This window comes from Podarcis muralis, chromosome 6 (genome assembly GCF_964188315.1).
Source record: "Podarcis muralis chromosome 6, rPodMur119.hap1.1, whole genome shotgun sequence".
Lineage (NCBI taxonomy): Eukaryota > Metazoa > Chordata > Lepidosauria > Squamata > Lacertidae > Podarcis > Podarcis muralis.
Genome location: NC_135660.1, coordinates 77,549,720 through 77,573,739, shown reverse-complemented (window position 1 = coordinate 77,573,739; position 24,020 = coordinate 77,549,720). Strand labels below are relative to the sequence as shown.

Below are 24,020 nucleotides of genomic sequence, written 5' to 3'. Positions count from 1 at the left end.
CGAAGCCATTTGATTTAATATCTGTAGTACAAGTTAGAAAGAAAGAAGATAAAGTTCCTACCAGAGAAGAATGACAGATGAAGGTAATGGACTATGCTGCAATGGCTAAAATGACCGGAAGAATCAGAAATTAGGAAGACCAATTTTTTAATAAGGAATGGGGAAAATTTATAACTTATCATAAAGATCATTGTAAACAGTTAAAATAGTTAGTAGGACTGGAATATCACTTGTGGTTTAAGGTTGAATTCTGGACCTAATGGAAGAGGTAAAGGGTTTGGATTATCATAAAAGATGTGGGAGGAACTGATTAATAATAGGACCCACAAAGGGGAGGATGGAGGTCCAGGAGATTCCTTGGAATCTTGTTTTGATGATTTATGTTTGATATATCTCTGTAAAACTTTAAGTTGAAAAACCAAATATTTGTGTGTTTTTTAAAGAAAGATCACAGGGGAGGTAAAGGAAAGCTACTGGGTCATCTCTGCCGCAAGGGATCACACAAAAGGCATAGGGCCTTTTCGGGAGTCGAGCCCTCCCTGTGAAACGCCCTCCCAGGAGATGTCAAACAGCTATGTGATTTTCAAAAGACATCTAAAGGCAGGGATGTTTTTAGCGTTGTGATGTTGTATTGCGTTTTTACTGTTCTTTTGTTAGGAGCCGCCCAGATTAGCTGGGGCAACCCAGTCAGACGGGTGGCATAAAAATAAAAACTTAGCCCAACAATGGAAAGTGAGTTAGGTCCCACATAAGGAAGACTGGCAACTTAAGATGACAGAATATGTGGAACTTATAGGTTTGATGTCTACCTTAAGAGAACAAGTAGGACATGCATTTAAAGAGGAGTGGAAAACTTTTGCCGCGTATATGGAGAATAGCTGCGCATTGTTGAAAACACTGGCAGCAGTAAGATAAATTTGACTGTTTGATTAATATTTCAGTGATGTAGGTTTGGAGAACTGACCAAAATGGTTATAGTAAAATACAGTATGCAGGAATGATATAGACAACTAAAATGAACCATGGAAGGGGAAGGAGGGAAGTCATTGATGATATGGTGTTATGTAAAATGTTTGTTTTGAGATGTTAAACTGGAAACTTAATAAAAACTATTCAAAAAATATATACAAATAAAAACTTGCTGTTGTTGTTGTTATTTGGGAATCTGTCTGTCAGACCCATTTTAAGATGGAGCACTTTGCCTCCCTCCCCATCCCAAAAACATAGTTTCACTTATAAAGAAGCAGGTACCCACAGGTCCATTTAAAACATGTACATACACAGAAAGAGAATTATTAAGCAAGGTGGACCAGGGTTGGCTCTGTGCGCATACTTCCTATGTTCCCTAAGTACGCCATTGAATTCCCCCAGCTGAAATTTGAGAGTGGCTATGTTTTAAACTGCTCTGTCGTGAGACGGGGAACCGTGGCAATCCTGAAGGGCTCGGTCTTTTTAATAGAAAACTCTTTTCCCTTTCCCATTTGTGAGATAGAGCGATGGCAATAGATACTGCTATTGTCTCCTCAAATCCCCACACTCCTTTATTTATTATCTAGCCTAAAATAGGAGCCGAATTTCTTATTAAATGGGCTCTGATAATATACATGGCAGCAATAGATAAATCCCCAAATCTTGTGCAATATGCCAGCAGATGCATCTGGAATGCTAAAGAGTCAGCCGGGCTCCAGAATGCTACACTTCTTTTTTTGGTATTTCCCCCCACCCTGCGCTTCTGATCTCATTTGAAAAACTTCAGCGAGCCAGCTTGCTCCGAGGAGAAATTGTGCTAAGCACAGACTCATTTATTTTCTGCTGATGAACACAGCCGTGTGAACAATTGATAAAGTTGTCGGTTTGGTTTTGGTTTTTTCTGCAGAGGGAACCAACTGGCACGCCAGAGCTGTAAGCTTGCATTTCAAACTTCATAACCACCCTATCTGTTAATGCATTTACGGGGTTGTTTGCTGCTCTCGTGGCTCCAGCATTTGGGTACATTTAAATATATTTTGTCGTTTTTTTTTCTCCTCAAGTTTTATGGTTTAAATACAACAAATAACAGAGTCACTTACTGTATTTCAAAATTAATAATTCCAGTCCAACGCAGGGCCTTTATGTTAGCCCGACTGAACATTTTTCCTCAGCTTTTTTTAAAAAAATATGTTTATTAAAGATTTCTTAATTTACAAAAATACGTGCATTGTCTCTTTTTTCAAGTTGTGTTTTGTCAAGGGCAGGTATTTAAACATCCCCAGAAATGATATACATTGCAGGTATTATTTGAATGTGGCAGACACAGTAGAACATATCATTTTCTGCTGTCCATTGTACAACCAGCTACGCAAATGTGTGCTTTCCCCTTTTTTGGGTAGTCTAACACCATGACACAATGAAAATATCAGATTCTGACATTAACCCAGAAGTAACTGCAAGGGTGGCAGGTGGCGCTGTGGGTTAAACCACAGAGCCTAGGACTTGCCGATCAGAAGGTCAGTGGTTCGAATCCCCACGACGGGGTGAGCTCCCGTAGCTCGGTCCCTGCTCCTGCCCACCTAGCAGTTCAAAAGCACATCAAAGTACAAGTAGATAAATAGGTACGGCTCCGGCAGGAAGGTAAACGGCGTTTCCGTGCGCTGCTCTAGTTCGCCAGAAGCGGCTTAGTCATGCTGGCCACATGACCCGGAAGCTGTACGCCGGCTCCCTCGGCCAATAAAGCGAGATGAGCACCACAACCCCAGAGTCGGTCATGACTGGACCTAATGGTCAGGGGTCCCTTTACCCTTTACCTTTAACTGCAAGGGTGGCTGAGTTTTTACCGTTTTTTTCAAGAGTATCTCTTAGAGTGGCAAATGGCCATATTTAGCAGGAAGAAACTCCCATTTAAAATCCTTGCTACTACCTATTTTTACACAGCTGTTTATTCATATATTTTACATTTTGATATATGGATGTTTCCGATGGCCTGCATTTGTAATGCCAAATAAAGGTTTGGCGAAGTATGCTTTGTTGTCTTCTTTAAGGCGGCTGGCAAGGCAAAGAGAATGCATAAGAGCTAGGCAGGGCGAGCTCACTTGGTATTCGCTTGCAAATGGATGCACCACTGGCAATCTGAAAATCTCTCTGGCCTAGAATCGAAATTTTACAAACCAGACTGCCCAATAACTGCTGCTAGGAAACATCTGGAGCAGATTAAAAAACAGGGATGAGAATCCTGTGGATCTCCAAAGGATTATGGATTTCCAACTCCAGCAGAAACCTAAAATTTGAACTTATCCTTAACGGTCTTCAGCTTAGAAAGAGAGTTACACTTGCAGAAAAAACGTAATTTTGTTCTGCTCATAAAATGTACTAACCACAACTACCGTATGTGTGCTCTATTTTTCACAACCAGAAAGTGGCATATTGGCCAGTTGCCGATACTATAAAGCAAGAAAAAGGTGTTTGCATGTAGCGGGTTTTTTCCAAACTGCAATTTATCTGTTTTGAATAAGATGCCTTTTTCAATGCAACCTTCTAGCTGCAACAAGCTCAGAGGCAATCTCTATATCTGTGGGTTCTGGCTTGTTTGTTTCTTTTTGAGAGCCAGTGTGGTGTAGTGGTTAAGAGCAGTAGTCTCGTAATCTGGGGAACCGGGTTCGCGTCTCTGCTCCTCCACATGCAACTGCTGGGTGACCTTGGGACAGTCACACTTCTTTCAAGTCTCTCAGCCCCACTCACCTCACAGAGTGTTTGTTGTGGGGGAGGAAGGGAAAGGAGAATGTTAGCCGCTTTGAGACTCCTGAAGGGGAGTGAAAGGCGGGATATCAAATCCAAACTCTTCTTCTTCTTCTTCTTCTTTTTAGCTTTTGCAAAAAAGAGCTGCACATGTTCAGAGGCACCGTTTGGCACCATTTTCACCATTGGCTCCCCTCACAAAGGGAAGGCACTCTGCACATGTCTAGAGGCATTCTGCCCCCCTTCGCTCCTTTTCCGGAGGAGAAGAGAAAAGAAAACCTTAATTTAGTTAATTTGGCTATGCAGAAGATATTAAAAATAAATTTAAGGAACTGCAGAAAGAGGTGGAAGGAAGTTTTGAAATGTCAAAATGATTGTAAAATTAGAGAAATGTATAAAATTTGTGAAATGTGTAAACTTGAAAAGTATTTTTAAAAAACCAAAGACAGAAATCCGGGACGTATGGTCAGAGGCACTTGAATTCCATATGCTCATTTTCCTTTAAATACAGCCGATTTCCTTTAAGCGCTGTCCCTCTTTAGCCAGTTTCCTGCTTTTATGGAAGCTGGTGAAGATGCTGCTTTTGGAACATGGGTATAAAATTGACAGCATGTTATGGTTTAGGAGAAAATTATGTGAAAATGTTATATAGACGGTGCCTAAACACCTAGCAGATTGGCAAAAATGTACAAATCCAAATCGATTAAGTGTCGGAAATGTAAAGAGAAAGAAGGCACCTTTTTCTGTATGCAGTGGTCTTGCAATAAAGTTAAAGGTTATTGGGAAATGATATATAATGAAGTGAAAAGGATGTTTAAGATAACATTTGGGGTTTTTTGAAACAAAAACAAAACAGAAGCTTTTCTCTTGGGGAGTATAGGATCAGAATTACCTAAACAATATAGAAATTTATGTACGTATGCAGCTACTGCCGCAATAAATTTCAAACAAATTAAGACATTAGCAGGATTATTGCAGAAACTTGCAGTTATTAAAACATGTATGAAATAGATGAGAAAAGGGATAATTGAGAGATGCGGGGGGGGGGGAATTCACGGAACCGCAGAGAGAGGGGGAGGGAAGCTGCTTTTTCAAAAAATAAAATAAAATAATTTATGGTTGTTTCATTTTCTCTGTTGAAATGTTTATTTGTTGTACATGAAAATAAAAAATGAACTTAAAAAAGATGCTGCACAGTTTCATTTTCTTTGTTGAAATATTTATCTGTTGTAGATGAAAATCATAAATGAACTTTAAAAAATTCTGCATTTGCTGGTTGTTTCTTTGCACATTTCTTCTCTGCCCTCCCCCCCCCCCCCCCCGTACAAAGCGACCCAGAGGCGCTTGACCTCATCCAACATGGCGGTCCGCAGCTTCCCATACCCGGAACGAAGATGGATGCCCCACTCCCCGCCGCATGACGCACGCCCTCAGTCAAAATGGCCGGCCGAGCATTACGAGGGAGAGGCGGAAAACAGAGGCGCGCGTGAGCAGAGTCGCTCTTCCCAGAAGGCTTTGCGCCGGCGCCGTTTCCCGGTGTCAAACGCGGAGCGAGACGGACGGTGGTAGGTGAGTGAGGTCGGAATTCGGCGTGGAATCGGTTTATTTTGGCGGGGGGGGGGGCAGCGCTTCCCCCTGTGGCCGTTCTTTGCTTCGGGAGGGGTTCCGTGTTCACAGGTAAGAGAGGGAGGGGTGGGAATAGTCCCCGTGTGAGGAAGCGAAGATACACGCAGATATTAAATGCGTATACGCAGATATTAGCTCAATGGCACTTAGGTTAGGCTCGCTATATTCCAAAAAGTAAAATTCCACCAATTGTGGAGGTTTTATTTTGTTTTGTTTTAGAAACCCACCAAGATTGTCGAGCTTATTTTTTAGAAACCGCCAAAATTGTGAAGCTTTATTTTAGGAAACTCACCAAAATTGTCGAGCTTTATTTTGGAACAAAATTGTCGACCATTATTAATTTTTTTTTAGGAATCCACCAAGATTGTGGAGCATTTTTTTTTTCATTTTTTTAAGGAAACCCACCAAGATTGTCGAGCTTTTTTTTTTTTTTTTTAGAAACCTCCAAAATTGTGAAACTTTATTTTAGGAAACTCACCAAAATTGTCGAGCTTTATTTTGGAAGACCAACAAAATTGTCGACCATTTTTAAATTTTTTTAGGAATCCACCAAGATTGTGGAGCATTCCCCCCCCCTTTTTTTTAGAAATCCCCCAAAATGGTCGAGCTTTATTTTAATAAACCCACCCAAATTGTGGAGCATTTTTTATTAGAAACCACCCAAATTGTGGCGCTTCTTTTAAGAAACCCAACAAAATTGGGGAGTTTTGGGGGGGAACAAACCCAAATTGTTAAGCTTTTGGGTGGAAATTTCCCATCGCGTTGCCATATAGCTGGGTTTTCCATGACATTTTGCCACTTCGGCAAAATCCACGCACACACCCTGCAGTTTTTGCACCCCAAAACCAGGACATGTCAGGAATTTTCCTGACGCAGGGCAAGCCTAGCCTAAGTTATGGGAGCAACAACAGAATGTCTAGGCGCTCTTTTTTAATAAGAATAATACAAAGCTGAAAATGAATGAACTGCAGCTAAAATATTACGTTTATTTTTCACTTGGTCTAGTCCTTCCCCTGCCCATCCCCCTAATATTCTTAAGAGGGTCGTTTCTCTAGTCTTCAGAGAGTAGCTGGAAGTGGAGAGGCAGAAAAAGGTCATTCTTTTCTCCAACTTTGCAGTTTTAATCTGAAATCTTAGGCGCAGTACTGCACTCAGAGCTCAGAAACTGCTTGCGCTAATGAAATTCCCTATCGCAAAATGCGCCTAGTACAGTGGGAGTTTCGAACACTGCTCCAAGCAGCGACTGTATCATTGATCTGTGGGGACACCACAGAAATAATGTTATTTTGGTTGAAAGTTGCAGCATCAATCTCTATTCCTCTATTTTGAGGATTACAAGGCTTGGTGGACGTCCTTGTATGCATGCATGCATGTCTTTCTCCTTATTACATCATACAGCCTTGACTCAGCATTTGCTTTATGTTAGATAAGGGGCTTGGTGACAGACATGGTTACTGTGTTGCTTTCATCTGTAGCTGCTCCCTCTTGTTTTTAGAAGGTCTTAACTAGGGCTGCCATATTTCAAAAAGTAAAAACCAGGACATCCTAAAAGTTTTCCTTTTTTTTTTTTAAGGAAACCACCAAAATTGTTGAACAACAAAAATTGTTGACAAACCTAGATTTGCCATATCTCCAAAAGTGAAACTTGGGACAAAGTTATTGAGCTTGTTTTTGTTTTGAAGGGAACTAACAACTATCAGCTTTTTTTGTAAAAGTTACAAGAGTTTTTTGGGTTTTGGAGCTTTTTTAAAGCATTTTCAGCACAATTTTGCTGGTTTTCCTTTCTCTTCACAAGATCTGTTTTATTTTTTAAAAAAATCTGCTAAATTCTTAAAACCTTGGGTAAGGAGAGAATTATCATCATGTGTCTGATTTTTTCTGATTTCTCCAGTTTAAGGCTAAATTAGCAACCCAGCTTGTTCCCCGGATAGTTTTTTTTGTTTATGGTGAAAGTTAAATATTTCTTTAATTTTTGTGACTTAGCCTCAAGGGATCAGTAGCAACCATGTAACAGGTTTAAAGTGGATGGGAAGTATTAGTGACACAGCTCTGCAATCCTTGCCACTTTTATTTGGCTGTCATTTAAAATACAGCCTCTTAAACGGCTTACTGGGTTAGTGTGTGTTTTGCCCGAGATACAAAAAGTCTTTACTTGCTTGAAGCTTTTGGAAAGGTTTAGAACTGTATTCACCACATTCCAACAAACCCTTTTGGTTCTTGTATTCTACTGACCCTGTTCTGTTTCTGGGGATCAGCAACTTGCAAGTCTGTCTACAGTGGTACCTCGGGTTACAGACGCTTCAGGTTACAGATGCTTCAGGTTACAGTCTCCGCTAACCCAGAAATAGTACCTCGGGTTAAGAACTTTGCTTCAGTATGAGAACAGAAATTGAGCAGCGGCGGCATGGTGGCAGTGGGAGGCCCCATTAGCTAAAGTGATGCTTCAGGTTAAGAACAGTTTCAGGTTAAGAATGGACCTCTAGAACGAATTAAGTTCTTAACCCGAGGTACCACTGTATATGACCACATTTTAAATTTCAAAGAGGTTGTGTGTATTTTCATTAATGAGTATTTCTTCCCACGTGTTGAGAATAACAACATGGAAAAACGACATAAAGGGGCAAAGCGAGGATCATATTTACTCCAGTTTGCCTAGCTTCTCTTTTCTTCTTTCTGCCTTTCCACCCCTGTCCCTTGGAAAGTCTAGGTGAAAAGAGAGTAGTCTTGCCTCTGCTTAGCTTAAACTAGGAATAACAAAATAAAATCTTTCCTTTATTCCTTGTAGATGAGAGATGTAGAAGCTGTGGCCCTCTGTTATTGGACCACAACCCCCCCCCCCCATCATACCCAGTGAGAATCCTAAATCTGGAGGGCCAAAGAGTTGCTTATCCCTCTCCTAAATGTGCATTTCCACTTTAAAATTTCACAGCAGCTAATGTAACTGAAACTTAGCTTGCACTATTCTGAGGGCAGATTATCAGGCTGTGGAATCCCTAAGAGATGGTGGCATCACAATGGTTTGAATTCTACTCTCCTGGTGGGATCTTCTCCCTTTCCTGCTCTCCATAAAAACACAGCAAACAGAACTGCTAGGAGGAGAAGCTCAGCTCCTGGGGATAATGTCGTCAGCAGCTGGACATGACCAGGGTGGCAAATGAAACCTTTTGGGGAAGCTCCCTTGCCTTGAAGTCACCATCTTCCAGCTCCTGCCTTGCAGCGACAACTTCCAGAGAAACACTGTAGTATACCTTTTTAAAATGTTGCCATTTTAAAGACTGCAAAGTAAGAGAGGGGATAATCTATTTTGAAGGCCTCCTTTCACAGCAACTGAGTTGAACACACTCAAAAGTGGCAGAGTAAACTTTATCTCTCTCTCACACACACACACACACACACACACACACACACACACACACACACACACAAAGCTGCTTCTACTCAAGGCAGTCTGTTATCCTAATTTAATTTTGAGTACTAACTTTTATCGAAGTTGGACTCTTTTAATTCATAAAGGGGGATGGGCTGTAGTACATTGTTTGTGCCCATGCTTTACATTTTGAAGGTTCCCAGTTCATGTATGTCTTGATGCAGGTTGCGCTGTGGTCTAAACCACAGAGCCTCTTGGGCTTACCAATCAGAGGGTTGGCCGTTCGAATACCTGCGACAGGGTGAGCTCCCGTTGCACCTTCCCAGCTCCTGCCAACCTAGCAGTTTGAAAGCACACCAGTGCAAGTAGATAAATAGGTACCGCTGCAGCGGGAAGGTAAATAGCGTTCCCTTGCCCTCTGGTTTCCATCACGGTGTTCCGTGTGCCAGAAGCAGTTTAGTCCTGCTGGCCACATGACCTGGAAAGCTGTCTATGGACAAACACCGGCTCCCTCGGCCTGAAAGCGAGATAAACACCGCAACCCCATAGTCTCCTTTGACTGGACTTAACCGTCCAGGGGTCCTTTACCTTTACCTTGCCTATGTCTTGAATCCTTGGGATCTCCAGGTAAAAATGTGCTGCACCTTGAAGAGCTGCTTCCAGCCAGAATAGACACTATTGGGTTCAACAGTTAAGTGGAGAGATGATTTGAAGCAGCTTCGTATATCCCCTTTTATATAGTGATGTTATCAATTATTATTTTTTGGCTCCATGCTGTGCTTAGCAGTGCAGTTACTGTTATGTAACTCTCTTTCATGTTGCTGTTACAGGTAAAATTTTGCCATTGACAACCACAGCCATGTTGGCAGCAAGGTTGGTGTGCCTTCGGGCTCTCCCTTGCCTACGGCCTGCACACCTTCAGGCTTCACCTGCACTGAGAAATTCTGCTGTAAAGACACAGCATTGGCTCTTGCAGCCTTCTAAGGTAGGTGTCTCTTTGGAATCTTATACTAGTTTTGAGATTTCTCTTTTAAAAACAGTTTATGTGCATGTTAATACATTTAGTACATGAATTAAAGTAGCCTATTTTTTTGTTTCTTAAAACCATGCGGATCTGCTCCAAGATCTTAATCCTTAGAAGCCTTTCATGTGAACAGAAAACCATAACTTTCTTTTACGTTTGGACAGGTTCTGTTTTATAGCTCTGGCCCTGCAGAGTATGGGTCAAGGCAGCACAACTTGACATGTTCATGCAGCTACATCAAAGCCAGCCCAAAATCTTCCCTGTCTTTGCACGCACTCACACCCCACAACTATCTTCATGGGCCCCACTTCTTAGTGGTATGTTCCAATATGGAATTTTACTAACTTTAATAGATTCCTGCCTGCCGTTTACTTTAAGGTCCCAGCGTGAGTTACTACACTAAAGTATAAAATTATATAAAACAAAATGGTTGTAAACATAAAAGAGGAATCGTGTAAAAACAGCACCAAATGAAACAGATCCAGAATTTAAAACCAAGCAAACATTTAGCAATTCCACATATAAAAACAGCTTTAAATACAGTACAGATGCAGAGTGGGAGAAAAGCTTGTTGAAAGAGGGTGGTCTTCTGTAGATGCTGAAGGGAAAGCAGAGGTGGTGCTGGTCTGATATTCTGATTCCTACCCTGTAAAATAGAGCTGTCAATAAGATTGTATCTACAGAGCATCCTCTCCTGCAGGGCACAGTGATGGAGCAGGTATAGGAATTTATGCGCCAGTACTAGCACATTAAACGTAGCATGTTAGCTCATTTTCAGCCAGTGCAATTCTTTCAGCAGTATCGTAACATTGTCTGCCCCAGTGAGTAGCTGTGCTCCTGCATTTTGCACTTACTTCAGCTTCTGGGCCAACATCAAGGGTGGCCTCACATGGAGCCTGTTGCAGTAATGCAATCTGGAGGTTATCAACATATGAACAATGGTGGTCAGACTATCCCAGTCCAGAAACAGACAAATCTGTCTTGCCAGCTGAAGCTGATAAAAGACACTCCTAGCCACGGAGGTCATATGGATGCTTACAGGATACAGGAGCATCCCTCATGCCAGGCGCATGCTCCTTCAAGGGGACTACAATCCTGTCCCAAGCAGTCAGTGGTCCAGTTTTCCGGATTGAGGAACCACCCACCCACAAGGCCTCTTGCCTTGTCGGATTCATAGTTTGTTGGTCTATGCCCCTATCCACGGTTTGAACGGCCTGATACATACATTATGCATGTGAATGACCCAGTTGAGTAAGTTTCGCATGTCACATTGATATTTCTCCAAACTGGGAGATGATTGTGTGATACATGGTTAGACTCCAGCTATCTTTCCCCATTGTTCAACTCCTCCTAATTTGATCCTTGTTGTGCAGTATGCTGTTTCTCCAGATTAACTGGAGGCATACAGTATTTATCATCTGTTCCTTTGACAGCAATCTAGAGTCTTTCTTTCCTTATCTTTTGTTGTAACAGGGATATGCCTCCAAAGCCAGGTTTGGTGTACGCAAGGGGAGAACTGGTCAAGAAATTAAGGAAGCGGCTTTTGAACCATCAATGGAGAAAGTGTTAAAAGGTACCTGTATATCTCTCTCAGATTTCACTTACTGTGGTTGACAAAGGAGAGGCAAAGCAACACTCAAAAGTAGTGTGGAGGCAAATCGATGACTTTCTGTATTTTTACTTTTTGGCTTTAATTTTTAAAAGTTTTAAAAAGAGCCATGATACAGATAAAGCATATAAAAGCACAATTGCCAATTTTTTAATTGATTTATTTCAAAACTGATGCAATCAATATCTCTTAAACTTGATTCATGATCCTCTTGCAAACTGTTTTATTTGTTGCATTTACATAGGGTGATATCTAGCTAAGGTCCCAGTTACACTATACATTTAAAGCAGTATCATATCATTTTAAGCAGTTATGGCTTCCCCCAAAGAATGCTGGAAACTGTTCTTAAGTGTGCTGACAGTTGTTAAGAGATCCCTATTCCCCTCACACAGCTATAGTTCCCAGGTTAAACCTCTCTGGAAACTGTAGCTCTGTGAGGGGATTAAGGGTCTTCTAACAACTCTTAGCAACTGTAACGAACTACAGTTCCCAGGATTCTTTGGGAGAAGCCATGACTGCTTAAAGTGACATGATACAGTTTTAAATGGGGCCCAAATCACACAATGTCAGTGGATTTAAGTCTGAGTGCAACTTGGTTGGATATCACTCATAGTAACTTTGTGCCAATAAACTTCTGACAGTTTATGTTACAAAAAATATATATGAAAACAATAAGATGGCAGAGGAAGTGATCTCCACAACCTCTTCCTCTCTCCTTCCATTCAGGACACAGGTCTTTTAAGTAGCCCCTGGCAAAATTGGAGAGAGACTGTCCTAAGATTGGCTTATAGACTGCCTGCTTTGTACAATAGAAAAAAAAGACTCCAGGCAAGCATTATAGATAACACACATAGCATATGTATGATTGAGAGCTTTCTGATGGATTCGGGGACTTGTAAGCACAGGGACTCTGTGCCAGGTTCCTGGATACACCATCCTGCCTCTTAGCAGGATTCATCCATTGATCCCTCTGGGAGATCATGTACTCCAGCTTTATGTCCTATAGCTACCTGAGCTCTGCAGTACATTCATTTCTTAAACCATGAATATATAAATATAATTTCGCCAGCTAAACCACATTTATTTTTTATCGCATGGCAAAACACTGTTTTGGACATTTGACTTTCAAATAAGTGATCTTGCCTGAGTCCTTCAGAATTCCCACCTCCTCTTGCCTCTACCTAGATATAATTATATGAAGCAACAGACATGCGGGATGAATGATTATAGGTTTTGGAATACATTGCAAAGCAGTATGAGCTAATTGTCATAGTAGCCTATTAGTATGCATGGTGGTTCTGAACTGCATGGGAAACGTGCTTTAAAGCAATTCCTCTTTGTCAAAATCTCGGAACAGCCTAGTGGCTTACGGATAATTGCCATTTTATTGCAGCTCTATTAAAATGGTCCTTGGTTTCCTTATTTTTAGAAGTTTACAGTACAATCCTGATCCCCTTGCAAAGGACTATTAGATTTGGGCTGTCTCACCAACCAGCCCCTGTACAGGTGGGATCCCTGCTGATGGCAGCTGGCAGCAAGCGCCATAATGTGAGGTTCTAAGGGCAGGGTAGGGCCAGGGCTGAGCCACCCTGTGATCTGTCAGATCCTGAGCCAGTTTCACTGCCTTTTCATGATGGCATCAGGCCCCATTGCTCCACGTTGGCATGGCAGTCTTTCTCCACCCTGACTGCTGGGCAGCTGAGCTACAGATGCAGTGATGGTTCTTGCAGCCAAGGTTTGGATTGCGCCATTAATTGTATGAAACTTTTGCCCTTCTAAACAATTGGTAGTGAACTCTGTATGCGTGGCAAAAGATTATAGGCATAAAGTAAACAGGATGCATGGCAGTTCTCTCAGTTCTCTGGCCATAAGTACATAGTGAAGAGCTAGAAACTTCAGCGTTCATTCAAGAATACAAATGAAATCTTCTAAAGTTGATGTTAAAGAATCATCGCTTCGACACTGGTGATCTTTGCTTCTTCCAGTATAAATCATACCAACCCACTCACTCACTTGTTCAGCTATTCAATGTGTATTTCTTAGGAGAAAACTACTTACTTCTGAAATCATAACATTGCGTTGGTGTTGCCGCAAAATGGGGAAAACGTTTTATGGGGTAAGCTTAATTTTATTCTCTTTACCAGTTGATCGAATGGGGAGATGGATTGTCGCCGGAGGTGCTGCTATTGGCCTTGGGGCAGTTTGTTACTACGGATTGGGGATGTCCAACGAGATCGGAGCCATTGAAAAGGCCATGTAAGTAAAATACACAAAATGTGTCAAGTTCTTGTGGTCACAACAAGACAGTTAAAAGCAATTTCAGTGAAATCAATCTATAGTCAGAGCTGTGGTTTTGAAAGTTCGCTCTTTCTTTCTTTTTCTGAACACGACAAAACCATGATTAAATGTTTGGTGCTTCTGCTTCGAGAGACTCGGAACCAGAAAGAATCTCTTGATTTGTCATTAATGATTCTGCTAAACCAGTGACCCAAAAGATACAGAAGCTACTGGTTTTGGCTGCAACCCAAACCCCCAGTTGGCTGGGCTGGAGGGAGTTTGGATGAGGCAGATAGGTTTCTCCACCCAGTGCTGTCTAGCTTTACCAGTCAGGATGTTTCAGGGGCAGAGTTCAGCCAGCAAAGGAGCCAAGCAGTCCTGATCTAGCTGGCTTCTGTCCTGTGATGGCAGCAGGCCCGCTTTGAGCCTGGAAACTGGCAGAGTTTCAGCAAGAATCGGGTTACCCAGGCCGAACCAAAAGGAGGGTTTAGGTGGGGGCTAGGGTGGGGAGTGTTTTGCAAAAATATTTTTTTAATAATAATAATAATAATAATTTATTATTTATACCCCGCCCATCTGGCTGAGCCTCCCCAGCCACTCTGGGCGGCTTCCAATCAAGTGTTAAAAACAATACAGCATTAAATATTAAAAACTTTCCTAAACAATTCTGGTGTCAGCGGTGGCATTTCCCCCCAGCAACTTTTTAGGGGTCGGTTGAACACTGACAGGTTTGGATTATCTATCTGACCATTGTAAGAAAGAAACGTAGCTCATTTTCGAAAAAGGCCTCGTTTGTCCTCAGTGGCACCATCCCATCCACAATGTGACTCCTAAATGACTGAAATCATTTTAAAATAAAACCAAGAATTTGATGCTGAAATAGCAGTGGGGCAGAGTATTGGTGTTCTGTGGGAAGCAGATTGGGTATAGCAGGGGCAGAAGAAGCCATGCTTTTCCTGCTATGTAGATACATTTAAAGATGCATCTTCTCCAGCCCATCCTAGATGCGAGTCGTTCATATTCGGTTGGCCTATGTATTTTTCCTCTATTCTGTGTTTAGGATGCAAGGAGGAAGTGTTATATGTGAATCTTCTGTGCTTTTCTGATGGCTATTGGTCTTTTAAATAAATCATAACTGTAGCCATTGAAATTTTGGGTTTTGAAGTCAGAAATACAATTGACTAGAAATTTTGGGGAGAAATGCTTACAGCAAAAGAGATAATGGTTCTATTGAAGAGAATTTTCTCACCTTAATCTACCCCCATCCCTACCCCATTTTGGTTCTGGCATGTTGCTATAAAAAAAATGAGAGAGAAAAATAGGAGAACTTTTTCTTCTCATAGTTGTTGTTAAAATACCTCTGTATGGGTGCCTTTTTGAGCTAACACGCAATGTAAAAGTGAACAAAAATCAACTGCCCAATGGGCAAATGATAAAAAATCAGCTGAGTGATCCAAAACTACTCTGTGGCTAGAAACATGTGGTTGCAGGGAAATATGGTCTCAGATTCCACACATTGTATTTTTTACTGTTACCTTAATAACTAACATTATATTCACAACACATGCTATATTAAGGGAGCAAAGGGAGTGTCACAAACCCATTACACTGAAAGCCTGGATTGCAGGTATTGAAACCGTTTTTCTTCCAATCAGAGTGCAAACTTGCCGTATTCTTGCCCCCTGTAACATATTCATATAACTTAAATATATTCTGTTTGTTTCCAGTATCTGGCCGCAGTATGTGAAAGACAGAATCCGTTCCACCTACATGTATTTTGCAGGAAGTGTTGGTTTGACAGCATTGTCTGCTGTTTTAGTTAGCAGATCTCCAGCCCTCATGGGTCTCATGATGAGGGGGTCTTGGCTGGTAAGTTCGGTTTTTTTGGTGTTCTCTATCTAACATTCATCAGAATGCATCTCTCAAAAGAATTCTTCAACCTCCCGTCGACTGAGTTAAATTTTTTCATAACCTGTAGGGGCTCTCTAAATTGTGATGAAAAGACTGATATGTAGGCAGGGTTCGATAAAATATGCCATGGTTTTGACCCTATTTAAGTGGTGCTGCTTCTCACAGAGAACCCAGGGAACTGTAGCATAGGCGTGCTCAGTTAGTCCCCCGCTTGCCAAATGAAAAACGTCAAAAGATTACATGTTGTTTCATGTGTGAGAGACTGATTCTGGAGTGAAGCACTTACGGCCAGGTTTGCACAGAGCCGGGATTAACACAATCCCTCTCACGCTGCTTAGTTAACAATTAAAACAGGTGGGTTTTCAGTATTGATGCTGAAGTCTGTCCGCACAGTGAGGGACAAGTATTGCATGTTCTTTTTGGGGGGCAGGCGTGTTCTTCCAGAAACAAGGAGGTCTTATTCCTTGTTGGAATATAATTTATTTTGCATGGGATGGTACTTGGTCGGCAGCAGATCTGTGCCTGCTATAGGTTAATCGCCTATTAACACAGCCCCTTCAAAGCTTATCTTCCTAATTTCTTTAACAGTGTGGTTGGAAATAGACGTGGAGAAACAAGGGACCTAGTTTTACCACATGGCAGTAAATGGAAGAGTTTGCAGTCGCCTGCTGAAGCGGTGATGGCATTATGCTGCAATCCCAACCCCAGTTAGGTGGGAATATGCTCCACTGAATTCTCTGGGATTTATTTCTGATTAGAGATGGATGGGACTGCAGCATACGCCTCAAATCTCACTTTTTAAAACAGCCAGTATCTGCCATCTTGCCAGAAAAACAACCTGAAGATCCATTGTACCCACTAGAGGGAGCCGCTGCTAATTTAGTCAAATATTGCCTTTGCGTGGAAGGTTTCGGCAAGATAGCGTGTGACTGAAACACACTGGCTAGGAAGCAAATGTATTGCACAAGTATAGCCATTGCCAAAGCAGAATTGGACAAAGCTGCCTGATTAGGACCTTTGTGACACGAGTATAATTTCCTGCCATGTTATCTGGGGAAAGACCCCGAGTGAATATTGCCGTATCATAAGTGAACCTTAGTCAGCTGTAAAATGCTTAGTAAAAAAACAAAAACAAACCCCAAACTATAAAACAATTTGCTAGTAATAACAACAATCTTTTACAGGCAATTGGTGCGACATTTGCTGCAATGATTGGGGCTGGAATGCTGGTTAGATCAATAGATTATGAACAGAGCCCTGTCCCTAAACATCTGGCTTGGATGCTGCATGCAGGTAGGTGGCTTCTGGTTTTCCCAAACAATTATTGTTGCTGTTGTTGACCTCAAATGTAAGTTGCATTGAGAATTCCCCTAATCAGCTCCCTGATTTATTTATAGATTCACTGTAGGATGGATAGTTCTCATTTGCAGTCAGAAACATACTTGACAATCCAGCTGATTTGCTGTGGAGCTGTAGAATAGTGCTGAGGGGGTGGGTTAAATTACATTTAGAGGGAGGCAATCAAGGTTTATTGTTGTTGTTGTTGTTAGAATGTATATACTGCCCTATACCCAGAAACACTGGCCTTAAAGACACATGCCATCTAGTGTGAAGATATTTAAACATGCAGTTATCAGGTTCCAAACACCATGCACACAGTTCCACATCTATATGTGGCAATCTTGGCTTCTCCTTGTGTCATTTCTTTCTGCCCCCCCCCCAAGCTCTCAGCTCCAAAGTTTGGATCCCTCAAGAATAGCACCCCTAGAAGGGCAAGGGATAACTTGCTAGAAGCTGAACAGTCTTCATGCATGCATGGAAGTGGGTTTTAAAAATATATATATTAAGGAATTTTTGTATTACAAAACATATGTACCTTTCACAGTCTGTCTCTTCTCTCCACTTTTAATTCATAGAGTCTTATTCTCAATTCATTTACATTTAGGGAGAGACACTTTTGTCATAGACATCTTGTATTCGAGGGGGTGAGGGGGTCAAATGGGATCCAGAGCTTCTGTGCACAAAACGCTCCCATGCATTTTGGGGAAATACTTCCATTTAAACTTCCAAAATGCACACGAGTGTTTTGTGCAGCTCCGGATCCCATCTGATAAAATAAAACGCTTAAAATCTGCTCCCTTCTCCAAATCTCGGGCACGAACTTTCTGGGGACTTTAAGACAAACCACTGTGTCTCGGATACAGGAATGATGTCGGCTTACCTTTGCAGTGTTGTAACGGTTGCTGAGATAATGTGAAGTGCTTTGAGAACTTAAGAAAAACACTTTGTCGCAGCTTTCTAAGTAACCTCACAGAAGTTAAAAGCCTGCCGAGAAACTAGTAGCCTTTGTTTCCATCCTGGCAAGGGAAAAGAGGAAGCCGCTTGCTCCAAGCCCAGTGCAGGAATGGAAGCTACTACCTTTCAGTAGGCAGGAAACAGATCTGAAAGCTAGAAGCTGAGATCTGAAAGATAGGGGCTAAATGGTTTTGGGTTTTTTGATGCCTTCTGCCAATAGGAATGGTGAAGGATGAACAGAGCAGTCGATCCTCCCTCCTCTGCCCTGTTGCATTTCCATGCTAGTTGAGGAAGTTTGTTCTTCCATAGCTAGCAGAGAACAAAAGAAGCTGGCAGAGCAGTGATGAAGTGTGGAGTCCCTCTCCAGTCACCTGTATGGAATTCCTGGCCATCCTTGGCTACCAGATGTGTTGTTATATATCAGTCTATTAAATAATACAGAAATTAAAGCAAGGTTTTTTCTTTTCTTGTTTTAGTCAGCTGTTGGGGTTATTTCATGCCTCTTTGAAAGCACAGAGGGTTTTCGGGTGGTGTTGCATGTTAGCAAATTTAAATCTTCATAGCTTTCGCGTCAGGATTGTTCCCTGTAGTTTCATACTGTTCAGCTCTACAGAATTTTCATGGCATCTAACATAGACTTGGGTTGTTGTTGACTCATAAGGGTGTCGTGGAACTCCAATCTGAGGAAGCCTGGGGTGATTTAAAATATTGGCACTTGAGACCAACGTTGCCGCAAGGTGAAAATGTGATTGCCTCATCACCAGTCGGTAGTTAACTAGGTTTGCCATATTTCAAAAAGTAAAAACCTGGACACCCTGAAAGTTGTTGAGCTTGTTTTAGGAAGACCCCAAAATTGTTGAGCTGTTTTTAGGGAAAACCTGAAAGCGTTTTTCAACCGCGATTTTTCGATTGACGTCTTAAGATGGCTTTGACATCCCAGTAATGTCCGGGAAAATCCAGACATATGGCAACCCTAAGTTAACTTGCCGCATACGTATTCCCATTTATCTAACTTGTATCCCAAACCTACAACACTGATTTGTTTCTAGGGCAGCTGATAGTGTAGTAAAACACAAAAAGTTCAAACTAAAACAGCGACAGGCGATTTAAATAGATGGCAAGTCTAAGCTCCTCTAAGTTCGGTTTCTCTTTGCAGTCCTTAAAAGCCTTGATGTGCCATGTATGCAGTTGAGTAACTGAATTAATATTGGTGCCTCTTTCTTCCCTCAGGTGTCATGGGTGCCGTTGTGGCTCCTCTTACTCTACTGGGTGGCCCCCTGCTCATTCGAGCTGCTTGGTACACAGCAGGAATCGTTGGTGGTCTCTCGACTGTGGCTATGTGCGCACCGAGTGAGAAGTTTCTGAACATGGGAGCGCCACTGGGAGTGGGCTTTGGCCTCGTGCTTGCTTCTTCCCTTGGTCAGTGGATGATGTTTTGTTTTGGTTTTTTTAATAATTTTTATTAACAGACCAATCATATCAAATCAAATCACATAAATTCCGAATTACAGAGCCTAATTTTAAATTTTGTTGGGGGTACCCATATTTCAAGTTCCAAAAGGGATCCAATCCTCTTATTGCTACTGCTTTAAAAGTCCACAAATCTGTCCAAATAATGTTTAAAATTCTGTCCAATCCTTTCTTGCTGTTTTCCACATCTCTTCTAGTTGTTTTCATATATTTTTCCTCTTTCTTTGTCTTTGTGACCTCTGATTGTCTCCATAAGCGGGTTCAAACAAATTTGTATTCCTGTGTGGGTTTTTCCGTTCGTCCAAGAGTCGTATTTCAGACAGCCGCCGTATTTCATCGCTTCCATAAAGAAAAGCATTCTTGCTGTCTACTTATTCACTTTTCACAGGTCTGTCCCTCTTTCTCAGTCCTTGAGGAGGTTCTACCAGGAATCCAATATGAAAACAAAGCTTCCTCCTCCCGATAAATCTTTTGACAAGACCCGTCAAAATGGCGACTCCCTTTTTGTTGCTGCGCCATCAAAAGCCCTTGTTGTTTTTCTCAATCTCACATGCCAAGCTTTTGGTAGTAAATTATTTCCACACAGTTTTTAACCATCCTGCTTAGGTCGGTTATGCGATGATTCTTTTTGAGAAGGGGTTATTGATTAATCACATAGAAGAAAAGAAAAAAATCCCCCCCCATCCAGTCCCGCTCCGGCATACTGAACCTGATGTAATTTCTTCATGTTGTATTCCATTAAATCCAAACCCGTTGCTCTCGTTTCACAGAGGTCACTTCAGTTAGCAGTTTTCACTCCCGTTCTTCACTTGAAATATGTGCATTTGCTTCATTTCCAATTAAATATCTCAAGCTTATGCAAACCAGTGCGCAATCAGAGACAGCGTCCGGGAGAGCCGGACCCACCCGAGGGCTTTGTGCCTAGTGCCCTCACCCCCTTCTTTCGAATCTGGGGGTGAATTATGGGCACAGCAGGCAAGGCAGTCCCCCCCCCATTCCCTTGGGGGGGGCAAGGGAGGCTGCATACTCCCATCACAGCCTCTTAATTACCTCATGTGGGTCTGAGAGATGTTCTTGTCGGCCATCTTCCAATGCGCCCCCTGGTGGCCCCCTGGTCAGTGGAAGATGTTGGGTGTAGAGTGTGATTGAGCTGCCTAGAATCAAGCTTGCTTTATGCATTCCTTCTGTTCCTTAACAAATGTGTTCCGAAAATTTGTGTTATGTACATTTCTGCTGGTTGGCCATCTACGTTTCTCAGCATATTGAAAATGTTCTGTTTGAAATTAGACCTACTCAGGTTTGTGTGTCGCTCTGGCTCTCCCTCCCGCCCCCCAGTGAACTTGTAAAGAGCAGATATCGGACATCTAAAGTTAGAAAAAGGGAGGCTGATTATAAGTAACATGTCCTCAGTGATTTCATGGTCAATATCTTATTTAGATAATGCTTTCCATTCAATGGTGCATTTTGCATATGAAAGCACTGTTTGAATGTGGCATAACTGTGTGTGTGTCCCCTAAAATGCATGCTTGGTTCTTGATAGCCTTTGTGTATATCTTCCAGGATCGATGTTCTTTCCTCCTACGACTGCTTTTGGTGCCGGCCTCTATTCCGTCGCTGTTTATGGTGGCTTGATACTTTTTAGCATGTTCCTGCTCTATGACACTCAGAAAGTCGTACACCGTGCAGAAACTCAACCACTGTATGGCGTAGGGATGCAAAAGTATGACCCCATCAACATGTAAGTGCTTCCTCTTGATAAATGTGATGCAAATTCATGAAACATTTAGAGAATCCTAGTCTTCTGGAAAACAAGCAAACTGTGTGCATGCTATGCTTAGGTCTGCCTAGAAGTCTATAGTAATAATAATAATAATAATTTATTATTTGTACCCTGCCCATCTGGCTGGGTTTCCCCAGCCACTCTGGGCGGCTTCCACAGAGACCAAAAATACACTAAAATGTCACACATTAAAAACTTCCCTGATGTCTTCTGAATGTCAGGTAGTTGTTTATCGCTTTGACATCTGATGAGCGGGCGTTCCACAGGGCGGGCGCCACTACCGAAAAGGCCCTCTGCCTGGTTCCCTGTAGCTTTGCTTCTTGCAATGAGGGAACCGCCAGACCTTTTAATAAAGGGTGCCTTGTCATTCTTTTCAGTGATTGCTTCTTAGAAGGTTAGGAAGATGAGGTGCAGCTGCACCAGGAGGCCGGGTGCAATAGACAACCTCTGTTTTTCATTAGCTATCGCCAGTAAAAACAACTCTTTGTGTTACAGGCTTAGAACAGCTGTTACCTAGTTTAAGGAGAGCAATTTCCAGGCCATTCTGCAAGAAAGCTTTGCAAATACAGTCGTACCTTGGAAGTCGTATGGAATCTGTTCCGGAAGTCTGTTCGACTTCCAAAATGTTTGGAAACCAAAGTGCGGCTTTGTATTGGCTGCAGGAAGCTCCTGCAGCCAATTGGAAGCCCTGTTGGACGTTTGGGTTCCAAAACATCTGAGTACCAAGGCGTTTGGGATCCAAGGTACGACTGTACCGGTGGCAGCAAGGAGTATACAATAGGAGTACAGATGACTGGGGAGGAAGCCATTTGTGGATAGTATTCACTAATATTTGTTTGTATACACTAGTAAGGTCCGTGAACTTAGTTTGCTGTGTTTTTGTCTCAAAACCGCGAATGGTCTTCAGTTTTAACACCAGGGTGCTGTGCCAAATCATTTGCATCATTCTTTTTTCCTTGCTAGAGGACAAGGAAAGTTTGTTGAACCTAATGGCTGTTTCTCTTGTCTTTCAGGTGTATGGGTATATACATGGATACTCTAAACATCTTCATCAGAGTCGCCACCATGCTTGCTACCGGCAGTGGCAACAGGAGAAAATAGACCGCAACTTCCTTCCTTGAGCCAAACTGATAGCTCACCAAAAACTTTGGCTTGTCTGATTAGCGCATAATATCTCCTAAAACTGCCGCTGGGTTGGAGGCAGCTTTCATGTAGCAGTCAGATATTCCTAGCACTTCCACGTGACCTCTTAAGGTGTTTTTGGAGTAATGTGATTTGGATCTTAACACTGGAGTGGAAAGTAGATTGCTGCATGCCATTAAATCATTTCTCCCTGATTTGGGGGGGTTCGGAAATGTGTAAGAAGTTTATTTTAAAATATGTAGATTTGTAGCCGGTGTAAGTTTAATTTCCTCCTCTTAAAAGGTGAAGTTGTGGTCTTAACTCCTTATATAGGAGCAGACCCAAAGGGCGCTGCATTTAAACCAAAATTAACATCAAAGGGAGCTGTATTTGGAAGTTATTTGCAACAGATTGTGCTCCGCGGCATACTCTTTGGTGGTAACTGAATGTAACATACTCCGGACTGATAACAGAAATGGCTAATAAAATAAAATCTCTAAAAGGATATTTGTTAGGATCCTCTTTGCTTTCCCTTGCAGACAATCGGAGAACTTACAAGCAGACTATATTGTATTTGTACTACTGTCACACAAATGCCATCAGCTAAGTGTTGCTTCTCTTTGAAGAGATTGTGGAAGCAACGCTGAAGTGTAGGTTAACTCAAGAGTTGCTTTTCGCTATCGCGAACAGCAAGGAATCAATTTGAGCATTTCTGACCAGCATTTTCCTTCAAAGTCAAACTGGGACACAATTTTAACTTTGAAGCCCGCATCCCTCTCTTCCGGGCTCAAAATGTTACCTATCAGCTGGCAGTTTCTTTTGATATTTATCTAAAGACGTGTGGCCTCCTTTACAGAACACTGATTTCTAAAAGATGTCGAATTCAGGAGCCACACTTCTGAAAAGAATATTTTTTTAAAGCTGAGAAAGCAGATGTATGTGAATTCATTCTTCAGACGGAACAGAAGTTATTTTGGAAATTGCTGGACCTCTTTGTTACCGTAGTACTCGTCTGTTATTTTTAAGTATTGTGGCACAGCAATTCAGTAACTTTATTTTCCATCCGCTTTTGCCATTTATGCTTGTACCAGCTTCTGAAACAATAAAGTCTTAGCTGAGAAATTTATTAGTCTTGTTTTCTGTAAGGTGCTACAGAGATACTTTACTTAAAACTGTACTTTTAAGAACACTTTTCATATACTAGAAGGCACTTGAGCAGTTTTCATTTTCCTTCCGAATTTACCCTTTTTAGGGGAAACTTCACAAAATTGAGTGTTCACAGGTTGTACTCTGTTTAGTAATCTGCCAGCTCCATAGAGCTCTCCTTTCCCTGCACCAGGTATCCATATTTGGGGCTTTTTTTGTTTCCTTGTGTTTTACACCTATAGCTTCAGAGGCTTCTGGATGTTGTTGGGAGGGGGGGAGCCCTGGAAAGTGGCTAAAACCGTCGGAAGGGGTTTTCCTTGAGAGATGTTTTTGGTGATGGCTTTTTCTGCAGACCCATCAGAGCCTGGGGACCCTGGGCACTTGTGCAAAGGATCCTGGTTTATGCCCTGAATCCAGCAGCAGCAACTCCCTCACCTGCCCAGGTGTAGGGAACCTGAAAAGCTTGCTCCAGCGCTCCCAGAGGTTCTGGATGGAATCTGCACACGTATAAAAAATGATGTGAAAATGCTTTACGTTAACATTTCGAAAAATAAATTGAAATTGCCATAGCTCACTCTCGCCATCTAGTGTCACGTTTATATATTGCACCTTATGACAAACTTAAAATGTTTTATCTGCAGCTGTATAGCTGAGTCCCTGGTACACTGGGAAAAGAGGGGAG

General features: G+C 41.9%; 1 protein-coding gene across 3 annotated transcripts; it reads left to right on the top strand.

Annotated features, from left to right (window-relative positions):
* Positions 1–5,140: 5,140 nt before the first annotated feature.
* Positions 5,141–23,314, top strand: GHITM (growth hormone inducible transmembrane protein). Of its 3 annotated transcripts, none has more exons than XM_028729232.2 (9): positions 5,141–5,280; positions 9,535–9,689; positions 11,202–11,301; positions 13,482–13,593; positions 15,342–15,483; positions 16,710–16,818; positions 19,051–19,239; positions 20,851–21,028; positions 22,084–23,314. In XM_028729232.2, exons 2-9 carry the CDS (start codon positions 9,564–9,566, stop codon positions 22,169–22,171), a joined length of 1,044 nt encoding a protein of 347 aa, XP_028585065.2. In that variant the 5' UTR covers positions 5,141–5,280; positions 9,535–9,563; the 3' UTR covers positions 22,172–23,314. The 3 variants fall into 3 exon arrangements, with proteins under 3 accessions (XP_028585065.2, XP_028585066.2, XP_028585067.2); XM_028729233.2 differs by lacking the exon at positions 5,141–5,280 and adding an exon at positions 5,281–5,388; XM_028729234.2 differs by lacking the exon at positions 5,141–5,280 and adding an exon at positions 7,157–7,179.
* Positions 23,315–24,020: the final 706 nt, after the last annotated feature.